The 15,658-nt window shown below is 39.0% G+C and overlaps 2 protein-coding genes across 2 annotated transcripts in view; one reads left to right on the forward strand and one right to left on the reverse strand.

The window, feature by feature from the left end:
* LOC109030512 (pickpocket protein 19) overlaps positions 1-10,251 on the forward strand; it is a 31,788-nt gene extending 21,537 nt beyond the window's left edge. Inside the window, exons 6-8 of the mRNA XM_072298442.1 lie at positions 6,861-7,137; positions 8,344-8,533; positions 9,921-10,251. Of these exons, the coding sequence (XP_072154543.1) occupies positions 6,861-7,137; positions 8,344-8,533; positions 9,921-10,251 (798 nt within the window). The remainder of the gene's footprint in view (positions 1-6,860; positions 7,138-8,343; positions 8,534-9,920) is intronic.
* An 18-nt stretch (positions 10,252-10,269) lies between these two features.
* Positions 10,270-15,658, reverse strand: part of LOC109030699 (cytochrome P450 4C1) — a 35,672-nt gene continuing 30,283 nt past the window's right edge. The window contains exon 11 of the mRNA XM_019041791.2: positions 10,270-10,938. Coding sequence (XP_018897336.2) covers positions 10,718-10,938 — 221 coding nt within the window. The 3' untranslated portion in view covers positions 10,270-10,717. The remainder of the gene's footprint in view (positions 10,939-15,658) is intronic.

The following is a 15,658-nucleotide window of genomic DNA, read 5'->3' on the forward strand; positions in this document are numbered from 1 at the left end:
CGATGTGTCGCATGTCGTTCTGACACAAAATATAGCGTCCATCGAATCACCTTAAGATTGGTCGATGATCACTACTGAGCTGGAACACCCCAGTAGTGCAGCTCAGTATAGCCAAACCGAAACCTGCAATTTGCCAAAGTTTCAAAAACAAGAGGTGATAATAAGAGTTTTTCGCTCCAACCTAAACCATCATGGTTGGTCTGCATTACAGAAATGCCAAAACCACACATCAGCATCATCATGAGAACGATTTTAATTAAAAAACTGAACACTGGCTATAAGTGGTGGCGGTGCAAGGTCACCAACTTGTATGATAAAACTTGCCGTGCTAAGCGAGAACGCCGTATAAGCATTTAGCCATTGCCATATTTACTTCAATATAAGACGAATTTTCTGGGAAAATTCTGAACTGTTTTCCTCCGGTTTTTCAGACAATTTTGTTTGCGACTTCATCTAAAATATCTGGAAATTTCAAGGAAAAATTTGCGTAACTTCCTTCAAAAATTCATTTTGTATTCCAGGAAATTTGGCAACTATCGTATGTTCATACACCGTTCTCCATTAGCACGGCAGTATACACATACATTTATAAGGGGAACATGCCGGTTTTGCACCACAATATGGCAATCGCGTCACACTTGTATTGACGTATTCACGCAGTGATGATTGTATTCGCCTTTATTTTAGGGGGAGGGGGGGGGGCGAAAAAATCCCGATAAATTAATTTCGCAGTTTTAACCTCGCGCGGCTGCTCTACAGGAATCCAATTCAAGCATTTGATGATGCGAGTGCACTTTTTTTTCAGTTTTACGGGAATGACCGCAAAAAACACATGTCCCTCTCGCTTTTAAACCTCGATATTATAATCCCGCACACTTGCGCAAAACTTTGAGTTTCCGAGTAATTGAGATAAAGGTTTTGGCACATGTGCGCACTCAGGCTCGTCACGGGGGGCACGCAAATTTCACACTTGCATGGGGTGCCAACTGTTAGGGCACCGAGTTTTCTTGCGTTCCTTAATTTTTGGCGCGTATACGTAGTATACCGCCTTTGCGATCGTTTCGAACCCTGCTCGATACAATAACCGAGTCCCTTAGTTCCTTACCGAAAAGTGACTACCGCGAACTTCTGAGATTTTCCAAAGCGTGTAAAAAGTTTATTTATCCGTCAATAATTATGATTTAAAGTTGTTTCTCATTCTGGGGCTCTCTAGTTTATGTGCAGTGAATACCAAGAGTCTACGTTACTTGGTTTTTTTAAAAAAAGCCTAAGAGTGCGACGCGCTGATTTAAAATATGCATATATAAGCGGAAGCAAGCGAACTGATTCGAGGATGGCTAACCAGTTCGGCACTCCTTGAATGAGAATTCCACTCACTCCGTTTTGTTCAAAACGTTGCTTTGACAGATCTACACACCACTGTTATCCTTTTCAAAAGTTGGTACCCCTTGCTCTGATAGCCGGGGCGAGCAGGATAGTGGTAAGTGCAATCTGTGATAAGCCTCGAGACTCATTAGACCATTTGCTAAACGTGGCTCATACAGGAGTCCACTCAGTCCTCTCTTCCCCACGCTCCTGAGGGCGCCATCCAATTCCCTCCCCCGATTCCCTCCCGAAACCGATTCCCTCCCCCGATTCCCTCCCAAGACCGATACCCTCATGCGGTCGGAACCGATTTCCGATTCCCTCCCGGCTTTGAAGTAAACTGAAAATATGTGGCAACGTCGCAACATTGATCAAGTAGTAAGACGAAATAATCAAGATCCAAAATAAACTCACCATTCCCAGATACACCTGATACAGCGCCATTTCTCGTAAGAGTAGAAGAGTAGGTGGTAGAAGTTGTAGAAGTTTGAAGTACCTTAAACGGGTGTACAGAGTCCGTCGCGTCAAAAAAAAATAAGACAAAAAAAAAAAATATCACAAGAAAACATTTGGCGAATTTCTATGAAGTACCTTAAACGGGTGTACAGAGTCCGTCGCGTCAAAAAAAATAAGACCAAATAAAAAAAAAAAATCACAAGAAAACATTTGGCGAATTACGAGACACCGTGCGAATGAAGTGGAACAAGGCTTCATCGTTGTAGTTTTCGAGAGGTTCGGATATGTTTTTTTCGAGAGCAGCAATTTTTTTGGCAGTTTTTGATCTGGGTTTTGCCACTGACTGATCTGCGGAATTTATTGAAATTTTGCTGTCGCGGAAAATTCTCTTCAGCACGGCAACGAAACTCGGAAAATCGGGATGAGCTTTGTAATAAAAGGAGTTGTACCGCGCGTGAAAACTCTCACACGAGTTGGTGGTTCGCGCTGGATCAGCTGATCGTTCAGCCCACATTTTCGGGGGGAACTGGGCTCCTTCACCGATGTACGTTTGAAGTAGGTAATTGACGAATTTGGTCACTTGAGGACATTCAGGATGTGCGAACAAGAAAAACTTCTCGAATGAGTCACCCACTTTGTCGGGGTGTAATAACGGGAGGCCGAAAATGTGCGGTATCAGGTGTATCTGGGAATGGTGAGTTTATTTTGGATCTTGATTATTTCGTCTTACTACTTGATCAATTGTTGCGACGTTGCCACATATTTCAATTTACTTCAAAGCCGGGAGGGAATCGGAAATCGGTTCCGGCCGCATGAGGGAATCGGTCTTGGGAGGGAATCGGGGGAGGGAATCGGTTTCGGGAGGGAATCGGGGGAGGGAATTGGATGGCACCCGCTCCTGATCACTGTGTTGGCGTCACGAAGAACAATGGGCCTTGGGCCGCCTTGGGTCCCAACGCGGCCGATACCCGTACCCCAATTACTCACGCTTCATTAACCATTTTACCGTCACGCTAGGATTCATCCAATTTTCAAAAAAAATTGTTTCGCGTGTATTTAGCAATTTTTTCCTTACTCTCCGTTAAAACACAAATATAAAGAGACCTCATTCATAAAAATCGGCCGAATAGAAGAGAAGTTACAGGAATCGAAATCCGAAGAAATCAACAAAACCTCGACTTCTCGATACAAAAAATAAAATGAAGGGGAAAAAAAGAAATGTATAAATTACTATTAAATATAATTGACCTCAGAATTTGACAAGCAATTCATTTATATACCTAACGCTGAAAAAACTGGGAGAAATTACAAAAAATTCGCCTCTTGCAAGGGACTTCTTTGTAAGAATTTTGACCTGAAGACAACGGTCGAATAACAGCAGTACTCCATACAATACACGGTGTGCCTGAACGAGTTAAACATTTTTTATACGTCCAAATCGAAAAATCTTTATATTTTTAACTACAATGTCTCTTGAATCGTTTAAGCAAAAAAAAAAAAAAAAAAAAAAAAATTCCGTCGAGATTCTGGAACGTAAAGGCGCTTTAAAAGTATTCTGGGGCTATAATAGCTAAATCACCGGTAGTAAATCCCGTTATATTATTAAAAAGAAATCGACTCCATAGTTTAATTCCTTAGTTTCTTGAATACGATTATTTTAAGCACTTAAATATTTATACCACCAATTTTAGCCATGGGGTGATTTCCTGAGAGCCGATAATATCACGAATTTCTCATAGAACCCTTCAACAGTGGCTTGCTTTTTTGGCAGCCGATTCGGCCATCGAACCGGAGTTTAAATGGAAGCTGATAATAACCCAAAGTTCTGAGAAAAATTTTGAGATGAGTATAAGAACGGTTTGTCGTAAGTAACGAGGAGAGGCGGGCAAAGCGGCTAAAATCCGATCTAATTTTTACAGTTTTTCTGTTGAATTAATGTTGCCGCGGGCTTCTGACTGTGTCCACACATAGTTTCTGTTCAGCATATCGATACATGAGTATTTACACACGTAGAATCTAATTTTCACGTCAGGGAGTCGACGTATTTCGATTTTTTCGATTTTATACGGAAAATTGATGGTTTTTCGGGATTGAAATTATTATTGTTTCAGGGAAAATAAATGCACCCAAAATGACCATAGCACATTGATTTTTACACATTTGCACTCACGAAATTGGTTGGTAAATTCAACGAGTGGGTGCATCGACCTGGTATATCAAGTTTCTGCACTTTTTTACGGCAAATCAGTAGATTTTCGGGATGTAGATTGCTTACTTTCAATTCATGAATGAATAAAGCAACGACATGGTTCAACTTCTTTGCATGGAAAGACGTTTAAAATAACAAAATCAAGACGTATTTAATGCAATTGCATTTATATCGAGTCAATTTCTTTTCAATAATATAACGGGATTTTTACTACCGGTGATTTGGGTATTTTAGCCCCAAAATACCTTTAAATCGACTTTATCTTCTAGGAGTTCGACAGAATTTTTCCTTTCTTCGCTTAAATTATTCCGTAGCAGTTTTCTTCAAGAATCTGATAAGATTTTGCTTGAGGCAGATCAAAAAACTTAAATTCGATCGAATAGCTTTCTACTTTCACAATACACGGTCTCGTCAAGGTGCGTCTTTGACCTCGCAGTGTTGGATCGTGAATTCTCTTGTTGTGCTGTTTGCCTATTTTGAAATCTCTGTAAATGAAAACTAAAGGGGTTGATATGTGCGAGTTAATGACGCGCCTTATCAACACATTGTGTTGGAGTTCACTGCTTGTTTTACTTTTTAAAGAGATTCTCATAACTATTTTTATTCCTCTCTTTTAAGCGTGCCAGTATAGGGCTCGCTTTTTGAAATCACTCGGATGTACCATAGTACAGCACACAGATCAACCAATGCTATTCAACGGGTCGTCCAAATACTTTTTTCCTCGCACCCGTTTCTTTGTCTTTGAACCATTACACTGTCAAGCCCTGATGGTCTTTTACCAAAAAATCTAATGAACTGCTAATTGGAAACCCTTTAGAACATTTTTCTGTCAAAACCGTATTATTCAATTTGACAGAAACCTCATAGGAGCTTTCTTACGCTCGGAGGACTCAACTCTAGAACCTTCTTTCCCGCCAAAACTCTATAGCCAATGAGCGTCTTGCACTGTAAGTGCAATCTATGATGAGCCTCGTGACTCATTATACTATGTACTAACCATGGCCCCTGCCGAAATCCACTTAAACCACTACAGTTATCTCGCGATATAGCTTTGGGTGTCCGGTTTCGAGCAAGGCAATAAAAGACGGCGAGGCGATTAACCGATTAACCATTCACCGTGATGCCAGGATCCACCAAATTTTCTCAAAAATTGTTTTCCGTCTATTTAGCGAGTTTTTCTTTACTTTCCGTTGAAGTACAAATAAAAAGAGACCTCATTTGTACACATCGGCCGAATAGGAGAGAAGTCACAGTTCGAAATCCAAAGAGATTGACTGAACGCGATTTCGATGCACGGCAGTTCGCCCAAATCACGGTCGTGCGCAAATGCCGCATATCAGCTTAAAATCAAGATAATTGGACGGAATCTTTAAAATTAATTTACATTCAACGTTCATGAATCAATATTTTCTCCCAAATTTAGCAAAAAGTACCAATTGATGCAAAAAGCAAAGACGTGAAAATAAGAGGTATTTGTCCAACATTTCAGTTATTCGGCACGCTTTTCCAACATACTCATGTTGGATTTTTTCTTCTTGTTTTTCATTCGTACCCACATCATATCTTCGACCAGAATGCACGTAAATTCTAATTCAACATTTTCGGAAAATTCCAACATTGAATTCCACAGACAAAAAAGAAGAAAAAGAAAAAACACGATTCTTTTCATTGATCTCTAATATAAAAGATTATGACTACATTACTATTTTATTCCCCTCCACTCACTGACGGCGGAGAGAGGAAATCATTAGAGATTCTGTTTTAGTGAGCTTTTCTTTTACCTTAAGAAGAAGAAAAAAAAGAAGAAAAATCGGAAAAGTGGTGCACGATGGAAAGAAATCAATGTCATTTTCGGACTCAGTAGCAAGATGTACAATATATTCAATAGTTTCTCTAAAGAGATCATTTTATTTTTACCTTTCGATTTGAACGCAAAAGAATAAGATTGACATTAGGTGAATTGGCGGATTTTTAGCGTTTTATCTAAAAAAAATTCAGCATTAAGAAGAGTAGGCGAAATTCCTAGGTATGCCATGGGCACAGGTGAGTTTCTGTGTACTTTTGACTACTGAATCCAAAAATGATCTTGGTTTTTAATATAAATTATGTATTTATCTTTTTAGTTCAATATTATTCATTTTATTCAATCGTGAAAATGCACTGAGTGCATAACGTTTTGGCTAAATTGGTATGTCTATTTGATTTCATGCAGTCACCATATCACTAGGCGTTGGATACAAAAAGACTGATTCCAAGACGTTGCTAGGTAATTGAGATGTTGCATGTGTGAGGAATTCGCGATTTGACTATTAATTCTTATGTAAAATTTCGCGAGACACACGATGGTGCCACTGGTTTTCTCTGAAATCAACTTCCAAGCTCAAAAAAGCTCTCAAGTCGAGGCCGAAATGGAGGGGATTTCCCACGCTATCCTGAGAGTCCACGTCTACATCAAGACAAACTCTCCATGCAAAGAAAGGGAGCAAATACAATGACAGGGCTGCCATTTCATTTAAGAACTCTAAAACTGAAAACACGGCAACCCTGCTAATGTATTTTCTCTCTATCTTAGTATAGAGAGTTTGTTTTGATGTAGACGTGGACTCTCAGGATAGCGTGGGATATCCCCTCCATTTTGGCCTCAACTTGAGAGCTTTTTTGAGCTTGGGAGTTGATTTCAGAGAAAACCAGTGGCACCATCGTATTTCTCGCAAACTTTTACATAAGAATCAATAGTCAAATCTCAAATTCCTCACACATGCACCATCTCCATTATGACCTTATCAAAATTCAGCTTCCACGAACTTACGCGTCTCATGTTTCTCTTAAGGTCCTGTTAGACGATCCGAGCGCTTACAATGCCCAGAATGTAATCTTCATCAAGGAGGGCCTGTCGGGGGACATAGAGGTGTGGGGGGACGCCGTGAAGACTAGCGAGCGCCTGGGGGCTGTGTCCGCCGAAAAAAGGAACTGCTTCTTCCCATTCGAGACGAAGCGAATGAACAGGGGCTACCTCCAGAAGAACTGTATCACTGAATGCTGTCTCGATCACGCGGTAGAATTTTGCAACTGCACGCCGGATTTCATGTTTCAACCCTTTGACGAAGGTATATCTCGAAAGCCTCTACTTGACTTTCACTCAATTCAAATGTTGAGAGCATGAGTGATAAAATGCACAAATAGGTACAAACCGGCACAAGCCTGGGTTGATTGTTGAAATTTATAGACAAAGCTATAGAAAAAGAAGACAAAAGGGACAATGAAATAATCCTATTGGTCGAAACGGGTGCCTCTTACGGGCAAATGGAGAAAATGATGGACTGACCCTCGTGGGTTGCCGTTAGTCAGTCTATTACTAACCATCTTTGTCCGTTGCAATTACCCGCCTCCACCAACAGGATAGCTCAATTTTGCCTTCTACTTTGTCTCTAGATTTTAATAATCAGTTAGCAGAAAATAGTAATCACATTGGAAATTTTCAGCATTAAGTAATGAGTGAACCCTTAGCGATTATAATTTACACTAAATTACCTAGTCAATTCTAATTTCTCACTCATGTAATTCGCATAAAAATCAATGTAGATCAATGAACCGACAAGATACCGTCTCTGGCTCATCTTAGAGCAACATATTTGCAATCAGTTTCTGCATGTAGACAGGCCCTTAGATGAGAGAGCTAGAAATGTTGATTCTTTTCTGAAAATTGAAGTTTAAATTGACTGTTAAGATCAAAGGCATCCGTTGAGAAACCTTCGAAATCAGGTAAAAAATATAGAAAACATATTTTGTTCCTATTTTGAAACAAATTCCTTGTAAGCTTTCAAATAAAAATTCATTGAGAAAACCATTTGGTAGCACAGGATAACAAGCTAGTACAACAAGCGTTATTATCAAGGTTCATTTTGATTTTTGGCAAACAGGACGTTGAAGTCAACAGATGAGTAAAAACCAATTCTTAGGCAATAAGTTGATTCTGGAAATTTCCTATGTGCTCAAAAGTTCTGCATGAGGTTTCGATGAAAAAAACAAAAGACATTGGTGTGGAGTCTTTGTTTCGCGATCTGATGGAGATTTCCACGCTCATCAAGACCAGTTCGCCTTCAATAACAGGATTAGGCAAAGTGAGCGGCTCAGGAGCACTAATAGTTGCTTATAGCCGTTTGGACGGACCCATAACTGTGTTTCTTCCAGAACTCGTGCCCAAACGAGAAGTCCTTACATCTCTAGAACCTCTTAAATAGTTTTTCGTGTATAACTGAAGGTAAGGATCCTTTCGAAGTGTTAGTTTGTATTGGAATTTCTTTTTATTACAGGCAACGTCCGACCAGCTTGCGATATTATGGGTTTGATTTGTTTGATGAAACACAACGTCGCACTGTCCAACGAAAGGCTGAAATCGAAGTCACCACCTATGCCCATGGAGGATGAAAGTATACTTTGTGATTGTCCGGAGGACTGCGATGAGCAGATGTACGACGCAAGTCTCTCCACGTCTATATCAACGTGAGTTCATCGCTGCAAGGACACCCTAGTTTTCAGTACGAAAACATCTTGAAAGGCCTGGATACACGCTCAAATTTCCGTCAATTTCCGATCAAAATGATGACAAAAATAACGGTCGAGAGTCATCTAGTTTGATGGGTAAAATCAATTAAAACAGCGTGTTGATTGAAATAAGCATGAAATAAACACGGTTGTGTGGAAATCAGATGACGGATGAGACCCACAGTTCCATCATCTACCATCTAATGTTTTGCAGGCCGTAAAAAATTGATGGTAGATGGTGCGCACCAGTCACCAATTGATCGAAAATTGATGGAAATTTGAGCGTGTATCCAGGCCTGAGGAGAGAAAGGGGCCAAAAGTCACAAATTATTCAATGCTAAATTCTTCGCTGATTTTAAAATACTTATCGTAAACAGAAAAGTCAAATGTAAGATTTCAAGCATGTTTATTAAGTAAGAAGATGTTTGAGTGTTCAAGAATAATGCGAAATCAGTAGGAAATTTTATGAAATACCAACCTGACAACAAAATTTCTTTATTTTTTACGTTCCATACGAAAATCTTAATCTTAATCAATTTTCAGTTTTCAGTTTTTATGTTGAATATTTATTATTTTGAGTGATGGTGCAAGAGGTAACAGACTATTGTTAATATTCTAGTTTCGGCACATTAATTGGACACAGAACGTCATTTTAGGCAAACCTTGGGGGATAGGACGGAAGTTAATAGAAGGTGGACAATTTATTCGGAGAGAGAGAAAAAAATTCGATGAATAACGACACGATAAACGACCGTAAAACCACCAAAATTGATCAAAATTCACAAAAAGGGTCAAACTGTAATTTCACTCCTCCTCTGTTTTCAAATGACGTCACCATATGAACATATTTCGGAACAGGGTGGCAAAATTTCATGGAAAATAAAATCTTGTCATTTCACGCGAAATATTTCATGAAATTTCAGGAATTTATGAAAGATATTGAAAAATACCGGTTCCTTTTCATGTTTCGCAGAATGTAAAAATTCTGATTTTACTTCATTTCAGTGTGTTCGAGTGCAGGTTGCATACTCTAGCCCCTGAACTATATGAAATATTTCACAGCCTCGTGAAATTTCATGAAATATTTCACTGAAATTTCCTATCTTTCATCATTGGCGGATCTAGCGAGTTGGCAACATCGTCTTTTCCCCATTTAAACCTATGGAAATGTATCGATTCTTGGAGGGGCCAGGTGCTCCGGAAAGAATCGATTGTTTAGCATAGTTTAAATGGAGGAGACCCGGTGTTGTCGAATTGCTGGATCCGCATCTGTCTTTAATTTCTTTCCTACGTTTCATGCAACCCTGCTTCGGAATACAATATTTTTATTTTAATTTGTTTTTAGCGGAGGGGAAAACACAATTCAAGTGGATGTACATTTCCGGAGCTCGTTCTGTATCCAATACCAAACGGATTTGGTGTTCTCTTTCATGGACGCTCTTATTTCTTTCGGTAACAGTGCTGGCCTCTTCCTGGGAGTTTCCTTACTCGGCGTGGCTGATATCCTCCTCTTTTTTATCATCCGATGCTTCCGGCTCTTCCGGTTTTTCCGAGCACTGCGGGTTCCGGTCAAAGTGAGCCCCAAGGGATTCGAAAAAAATAAAAAAGAGTTAAAGAGAGATGCCCCGTTTTATATTGATGATTATGTCAGGGCTAAGAATAAGTTGAAAGTGTGAAATTGCGAACAGTGGATCGGAAAAATAATGACCTGTTATCAACGATTGGGCGATTGGAACTGCAATAGGTACATATTTTCGCTGAAGGAATGCAAGCACGGCCCATTCGACAGTAAATTAATTGGAAACTTGATATTTTAAGAAATGTGACGACTGCACCATGTCAAATACATAAATGCTGAAGAGACATACACATATATACAGGATGTTATTATTGAGATGGTAAATTCCAACGTGGATTGTGTTGTCAAGAGCTACTCATTTCTTTCCTTCAACGTGCACATACGTTACGAAGAATTTCAGACTTCGAATGAAGTTGTGAAATCCGAGGGATTTTATTTTTGGGGAGGTCAAAAGGCTAACATTTTTAATTATGGAGAACTTTTGCCGAAATTCAGGTTGCATTGTTGCAAGTCGAAGGACACCTAGTTGACAGATCGGATTTTTAGTACGATTACAAAGTTGGTCACACCGTAGCCTCTGCCGTATTCACCGAGTCCGCAGGAAATTGAGATGTACGTCTCTTTTTGACATAGACATTGAATCCCGATTTGGGTACCAGGAATAGAGCAAAATTACACTCCATCTCCGATAAATCCTCCGGTAGAGTTTCAACTGGTAAAAATTCAAAGTGTAGAATCGTGTTAGCCAAAACATACTTCATGGACTGCATTGCATACTTGTTTCCTGAAAAAATATTAGAAGAGGACAGCTGTTTTAAAAACAAATCAAACGATCAAAGCCTCACAGGAGGCAAACATAAGCTCTCTCTCGCATACATCTATAACGACAATGGAGCGCTTGCGTGAGGTGAGGCGGAGGAGCCAAGGAGGAACCTCCCCCGAAGTTCTGATAACTTTTTTGTTTTGTTTTTAGAAAAAAGGATCATACGTTACAGTAAACAAAAAAACGAAAATTGCGAGCTAGAGAAACGTAATTGACCAATTTTGATCCGTCGAAGACCCCCTTAGCTGGAGGTAAATCCCCAGACCCACCACTTATTTTTCCAAATTGTGCCCCAAAGTATTTTTAACCCACGCATGGTTAATGGTCACCGATTAAGAAATTCCAAAAATAATATTCTGATCCGGCTGATAATAATTAATAATATAATATATAATAATCTGATAATAATTAATCCGGCTCATTAATTCTTGTCATTGTGAAGAAAATTGAACACGATTAACAATTGGACACATTATTTTAACTAAACAAATACGAACAATGAAGTAACCAACGAAACATCGCACAATGGGCCTGTTGCAAACTTTTGCTAGAGCAAAAATAAGAGTTGTTTCTTATAGATAATGCCTCGAAAATCACGATGAGCGCATCAGCAAAGTCTGAAATGCACTCATAACTTCACAGTCTGCGTAAGAAATTTGCGGTTTTTTGAGCTTCCAGCTTCAAAAACGATACTACGGCACAGGTGAACATTTTGTAAGAGGAGTCGTTCCATCGTCGGCAATAATCATCATGGCCGACGCCAATCCGCCAAAACACGTTTGATGGGACGAGATAACATCTGAACTGGATTAGACCAGATAACAATCGGTGTGTTAACGTTCATATTTTCCACGCCCGAATTGATTGACCTTGAACTCTCCTCGAATTACGCGCGGAACTGCGCGCAAGCGTCGGCCATGATGAATATCGCCGACGATGGAGCGACTCCTCTAACAAAATGTTCACCTGTGCCGTAGTATCGTTTTTGAAGCGGGAAGCTTAAAAAAATGCAAATTTCTTTCGCAGATTGTGAAGTTATGAGTGCATTTCAGACTTTGCCGATGCGCTCATCGTGATTTTTGAGGCATTATCTTCAAGAAACAACTCTTATTTTTGCTCTAGCAAAAGTTTGCAACAGGTCCATTCGCTTTCCCTTCTTCTTCTTCCTTTCTCAGCTAGTCTTAGGAGTACACTGCCGTGCTAAGGAGGAACGCCGTATGAACATTCGAGAGTTGCCGAATTCCCTTCATTAGAATGTTTATTTATGAGAAAAGTTATGAATGTTTTACCTTGAAATTTTAAGGAACTTTAGGCGAAATTGCGAACAAAATTATCTGAAAAATTGGAAGAAATTCATAAATTTACCAGGAAATTCGTGTGTTAATTATCAAAGGAAATTTGGCAATGCCTGAAGGTTCATACGGCGTTTTCCCTTAGCCCGGCAGTACAAGGATCATACTCTTGATACTGGGAAAAATATTGATTTTGATTAACTCAATATTTTTCCCGACTTCATAAGCGGGATTTTTCCCTGGGACAAATCCCGTGAAACGACCCGTGGAGACGAGGCCTAACTGTAAAGGTGATAAGACTGAGAGGGGAAAAGAGTTTTTATGAAAGCTTTTGTGGAAGCTGCGGTAATTAGCCATGTTGAAGTATACATCATCATGCGTGTTTAGACGTATTGTCAGGTTTAAAATGTCATGCGTTGGTACCTTGCGTCACGCTTCACTGCTTTGCATCGGCGCACGGTGGATCGAGTCAATAGGAGAGGTCGGACCAAATTTGGAAATTTTAAACACTTATGACTCCGTTTATACAAAACTTCGAGGTTCTAAAAGTGGTTCCAATAGTTTCCTCGTGAAATTTTGTTTTAAACGCACCCCTTGAAATGTAAAATGTAACGAAATCAACTCCAAAATTTGCAGTTTTAGTCACAAATTTCATGTCCAACCTCTCTAATTGACTCGAACCACTGTGTGGCGGGATGAATGCGACCCGGAAATGCATGCGTCATAACGGCAAATGAGATAAAAATAACAATGAAAGGTCCCCGTGGATCTTCGTAAATTTTTTTGGGCAGTTTTGCTACGCATGACTTTCTGACTTTTCCTGACGCATATCTCTACGGTGCGAAACTACCAAACCACGTATTTCGGTTTGCGAAGTCGCAGACTTCCTGTCATACTTTAGTTTTTGAATGGAAAACTACTCAACGTGAATTTTTGAAAACTTTTGCGATTTTTTCTCGTCGTGCAGAAAAAAGTCTGTGAAAATTTCATGGAATGATATTGATTTGATCTCCTCCAAAAAAATAAATTGTGAGGGGGGATTTATAAACACCGCAAATGAGATACGTGGTTTGGCAGTTTTGCCGTCGATTTATATTTTACTACGTGTGCCCCTGCCAAATCGTCTAAAAATGCAATTGTAAAACACGTAGACCAATTTTTAGTATTTTATAATTTGCCTAAAGATTTCATCAGCGTTATTAAACATTTTTACCGTCGGCCGCATTATATAGAAATTATTTTTCCTCCAACTTTCTGATTTTCAGGAGATGTATCACCATGGATTTTGCGCTCTCTACTATATAAAGCTTTTCCGCACTTTTTTCAAATGAAAACAAATTATAGGGACATTGGAACAAAGAGACAAAGCATAATGAGCTGGAATTTTTCCTAAGACCTCTCTGATTTTGTGACGACTCTTCTCGAAAAAATTCATATCTGAGATTTTCCCCCTTTATATTAAAAACTTGGGTATTTTCCACCATTTTGCGCTCCTGGCACATCTTGGTTCAGCCTCAAATTTCCAATTTTTCCCAGCAGATACAGATACAGAATTTTTCATTATCTAATTTTTGTTGCCGTTGAGGTGCATTTTGTGAAGATTCAGCTAAAAGCGCAATTATCGGCAGCCATGGGCCACGGGAAACAGACGCACTTGGGGGTATGGGGAAACAGAAGCCCAAAAAATTTTGGAAAGTTGTTTTTGTGCCTCAATTGAGTAGATAAAAAAATAGAAAAAATTGAGGTTGGTCGATAATTGGTATGTGGATGACATCACGTGGAATATGACCCGAAAATTTCACTAAAAGAAACTGTCTCGCTTTCGATATATTTAGAGGCAGACTGTTTTTCCTGTAAAAAGGCAACACTCAACGAGTGAAAGTTTTTTGGCGTACCTCTCTCTTACGTACTTTGACATTCAGTCGGAAAAATAATGGTATCTTGCTAAAAACTGTGTGCGACGGAAACCTTAAAACGTCATTTCCATGCCACCAATGTAACTATGAAGCTTTTTTCCTTGCAAAAAGTGATGTAACCGGGTTTCCTTGTTCAGTTTATAAAGTTCAGAATGACTGACTGATAGTCAGTCTTATACGAGATATAGAATTGTGTGGAAGTTGACCATAAAATCTGTTCAGTTAGTCGTGTTTTATAGGCGAGTTCTGAATGAGGGTTTGTTTTCGCAGTTTCCTATTGGATTGTATAACCAAGCTCTGCTGGATTTTCGGTTTGCGCAAGCTTGAGTGTTTAAAATTGTGCCTCGTAAAATGTAAATAAACAGAAGTAACTAGAACACTATTTCAGTTCAATTTTTTACAACATCATCCTGAACAGTCAGCAGTGATATCCAGTAACTTGTGTGTTAATTTTCATCATGACTATTAGCGCTCTTCTTTTATGTATTTTAATTGTAAAATCAACGATCGACCGTGACAAGTGAGATAGTCAGAAATAAATTATTGATAATTATCAATATTAGTCAAAACATTAATTATACATACCTTTCAACAGTTAAAAGTGTATCAACCATTTAATGAAAAGAACACATTCGGCTTGAACATTTTTATATATTCACGAGGAATGAAACTTTTTATTTATTCAGAGCAGTGGAATTATTATTTTTAGAATTTTAATCCATCAGCCTTAAAATAATCACATTGTTCTCGGTGATTTTATTTTTTAGAATTTCTGGTCAATCATTGTTTTTTGGGGGGTTTTCTCCCATCTTTTTCTCTTGTAGTTTTGGATGTCGTTCACCAGATACACTATCGTCGATTTTAAGATTCAAAAATTATAATAAAAGAGATTAAGTACAAGCTAACGGCAAAACCTAATCACAAATTTTGCTTTCATAATCGGACATTGATGGTACGTGTAATAGGCCAAATAATATATCATAATACATGAATAATAAATTAATTATCACGCAGCGCGATTAAAATTTGTCCATCTTCCTCTACTGGTGGAGGAGTAACAGGCGGTGACTGGAAGACTGTTTGGTGAGAAAATGGTATGGTCATGTCAATAAAAGCTGCCCTCCGAAGGATAAGAAAATACCGCAACTGAGGAACATTCAGTGCCCTTACTTAAAATGTACAAATTGATTTGCTTGTGTGTGATCGGACTGATTCCATTGGCCGCATCAATGAAGAAGAGCCCACAAGGGAATGGTTATGGTTCATCTCAACTTTTACAGTCACCAAAGCAACAAGACGTAAGTTACAAGTTTCATTTTCATAGTGAAATTAAAAATTATGCACAGCAAAAACCAAGTGTATTTTCAGTAAAACCCCGATGCGTCATTGTGTAAAACGATTTATTATTTTTTCAACGATCTGATTCTTATCGAATTTCCTCGTACTTTGGCGTACTTAAGGCCTTGCCGTGAA

This window comes from Bemisia tabaci, chromosome 3 (genome assembly GCF_918797505.1).
Source record: "Bemisia tabaci chromosome 3, PGI_BMITA_v3".
Classification (NCBI taxonomy): Eukaryota; Metazoa; Arthropoda; class Insecta; order Hemiptera; family Aleyrodidae; genus Bemisia; species Bemisia tabaci.